Genomic DNA, 3199 nt, shown 5'->3' on the forward strand with positions numbered 1-3199 from the left:
GGTTGCCGTGGCGCCCGTCGGTGGTGGGGTGGCCCCGGGCTGGTCACGGTTGGCTTCAGTGTAGCCCACGGTGGTCCCGGCGTGGCCCTGGATGGTCACACTGGGGTGTGACCGTCCTTGGTTGCCGCAGTTGGTCACCGTTTGGCTATGAGTGGTCCCAGTGTGGTCACTGTTGGCCCCAGGGGAGCCCTGGTTGCCCCAGTGTGGCCCCAAATGGTCCCAGTTTGGCCATGAGTGGTTCCAGTGTGGTCGCTGTTGGTCCTGGGAGAGCCCTGGTTGCCCCAGTCGATCCCAGTGTGGCCATGAGTGGTCCCAATGTGGTCATTGTTGGCCCCACGGTAGCCCTGGTTGTTCCAGTGTGGCCCCAGCTGGCTGCAGTTTGGCCACGGGTGGTCTCAGTATAGTCGCTGTTAGCTCCTTGGTAGCCCTGGTTGCCCCAGTTGGTCCCAGTGTGGCCATGGGTGGTCTCACTGTGGTTGCAGTTTGCCCTGGCAGAGCCTTGGTTGCCCTAGTCGACCTCGGGGTAGCCCTAGTTTGGCCATGGGTGGTTGCAGCTGGCTCTGGGGTGGTCCCCCTGCCACCCACTGTGGCTTCAAATGACTTCCCGGTGGTGCCAACTCCTCCGTGCCCACCGGTGCTGGGCAGCCTTTGCTCAGTGCTGCTTCCCTCCAGCGCGGCGTGCAGGCGTGAGGGGGTCATTCCAAGTGCGCTGGGTCCCATGAGCAGATGTAAAACCCCCTTCCCGCCCCAAGCAGGGGCTGCAGGAGTTGGGGACAGGCTGGCTCGGGGGGAGGAGGAGGAGGAAGAGGAGGAGGTAGGAGCTGCCTCCACCCCTGCCCGGCACAGGCACCTGGAGGGCTGTGCATGCGGAGAGGAATAGGATGGACATCCATGTCCGTACCCCAGCCTGTCCTCCAAGGTTTTCACAAACAAGAAACAGATAACTAGATAAATAAATGACATAATGTAGGTCATGTATTGGTAGAATGAGGAGGAATGGGTTTAAACTGGAAGAGGGCAGGTTTAGATTAAACATCAGGAAGAAATTTTTCACTTTGAAGGTTGTAAGGCACTGGAACAGGTTGCCCAGAGAGGTCGTTGAGGCCCCATCCCTGGAGGTGTTCAAGGCCAGGCCGGACGTGGCCTTGGGCAACCTGGGCTGGTGGGAGGTGTCCCTGCCCATGGCAGGGGGATTGGAACTCGACGATCTTCGAGATCCTTTCCAACCAAACCATTCTATGATTCTATGATAAAGCTGTGGCTGGGCAGAGCTTCACTCTGCTCCCAGGGTATGTGCAGTGAGGTGACTTCTTGGGGTGTTGGGCTTCTCCCCATCCCTCTCAGAGTATCCCAGGATTTCGCTTACAGAAAGCGGCATACACCAGTTTCTCTTGGATGCGAAATCCCAGCCAGGCTTGCTTTCATGTGCACCACCTATCCCTTCACATGGACCTCTCGAGACCACCCCATTTTGCTCAGCTTGGCTTCTCTTAACCCACCTCTCAAAACCGAGACACTTCCCTGGCCCTGTGTGACCCAGCTGTGGCATGTGTAGGTCGCTCGCTCTCCTCCTCCCCCAAGGGAGCCCAGGGTGGTTGTAAGGATGCATCGCCGTTATTTTTACCGTCTCCCGACTGCTCTGGGTGTGTGCAAGGGAAAAGAGGCAGAAAAAGTGCACCTGGGACCTAGCGGGGATATCTGAGGGCTCTGGGGAGCATGTGCACCCAACCCAGGTGGCACAGGGATGTCCCTTGTCCCCTGGGGGGCAGAAAGGGGACCAAAGGCTGGAGCTGTCAAGTATGGCCATCATCAAATCAAACTAAAATGGGGGCAGGTACTAGAGAAACAGGCAGGGAGGGCCCTACAGTAGCAGGGACAGAGGATCGCCCTGCCAGGGAGCACGGGAAGGGGCTTGGGCAATGGCGGGACTCTGCCGTGGATCAAAGCAAAGCCCTAGGGTGGGTGGGGGGGTGGGTCTTTCTGCACCCTTGCATTGCTAAAATCCATGATCGGTCCCCATTGGGGCTCCTTGAGGTCAACACAAGTTTCAGCATGGGAAGGAGCCACTGGAAAGTCCTGAGGGCGAAGTCCAGGGCAAAACTTCTGCTAGTGGAAAGAGGCAGCAGATGCCCCCAGCTCCTTCCATGGCTGCTTCTGCAGTGCGCCCCAAAAGCCACTGGCAGGGAAGGGGGACGTGGCCTCGGCCCCGGCTGCAGGGGGGAACAACCCGGGCTCTGCTCTGCTTGCCAGATGTGGGCGGCACAGGGCCACAACTGGGCAGAAATTAAATGAAACACCCACTTACAGTGTCTTGTGACTAAATGATGCTGTGCTTCACCTCCCTGAGTGACCTCCTTGCGGAAGAAACATGAGTTCCTTTTGGAGGTGGGAATATCCCACGTGGGGTGGGATGCAGAAGCCCGGCAGGCAGCAGGCAGTGCTGGCAGGGACACGGCACCCCAGGGCAGATGTACACGGCACCCAAAAACCTGCTTGGACCCTCCAGGGGGGATTAGATTAAAGGCATAAATTCTAGCAAACTTTATGCTATGCCAGCATCTAATGCTGCCCCCCCCAACCACTGCCAGCCTGTCCCAGAGCTCGTCCCACAGTTGGGCTCTCCTGACTCCTCTGAGTCCGAGCCTCGCAGCACGGGGACAGGAGACCCCACGGCTCCCTGGGCTCAGCACCACGTCTGCATCCAGCACAGCTCAGCCTGCGGATGCCCGCGTGTCCACCCGCCGCAGCGTTTGCTGGTGCCAATGGAGCCACCACCGCAGCCCGACAGCACCGGACACCCGCAGAGCTGGACGGGCACGGTCCCTGCAGGGACACTGCCAGGGAGTGGGAGCAAACAGGAGCCAAGCACCCACGGAGCACACAGGATGCGTGCAGGGTGCCCATCTCCCGCACTGTGTCTGCTTCACCTGATGAAGAAAAGCATCTGCGATGCAGATAGCTCATAAAACCAGGCAGCGCCCGGGGCCGCTCCCCGAAACCGCCATGTGCTCTTCAGAAACGAGCTATCATCAGCTTTCTCCAGCGATTCAAAATAGCAGGAGGGAAGCCCTTCAGCTGCATCGTGAATCATCCCTGGGAGGCAAAGTGGTTATTTTTAGGGTGCTCCGGCTTGCTTGGAGCCACCAACGCGTTCCCCCCGAGATGGGCAGCACTGCTGCAGCAGGGGACACGGTCCTGC

General features: G+C 59.1%; 1 protein-coding gene across 1 annotated transcript in view; it reads right to left on the minus strand.

Annotated features, from left to right (window-relative positions):
* NECAB3 (N-terminal EF-hand calcium binding protein 3) overlaps positions 1–3199 on the minus strand; it is a 32278-nt gene that overhangs the window by 28623 nt on the left and 456 nt on the right. Inside the window, exon 2 of the mRNA XM_009892112.1 lies at positions 7–145. Within this exon, the coding sequence (XP_009890414.1) occupies positions 7–145 (139 nt within the window). The remainder of the gene's footprint in view (positions 1–6; positions 146–3199) is intronic.

Source organism: Charadrius vociferus, unplaced genomic scaffold (genome assembly GCF_000708025.1).
Source record: "Charadrius vociferus isolate BGI_N301 unplaced genomic scaffold, ASM70802v2 scaffold409, whole genome shotgun sequence".
NCBI lineage: Eukaryota > Metazoa > Chordata > Aves > Charadriiformes > Charadriidae > Charadrius > Charadrius vociferus.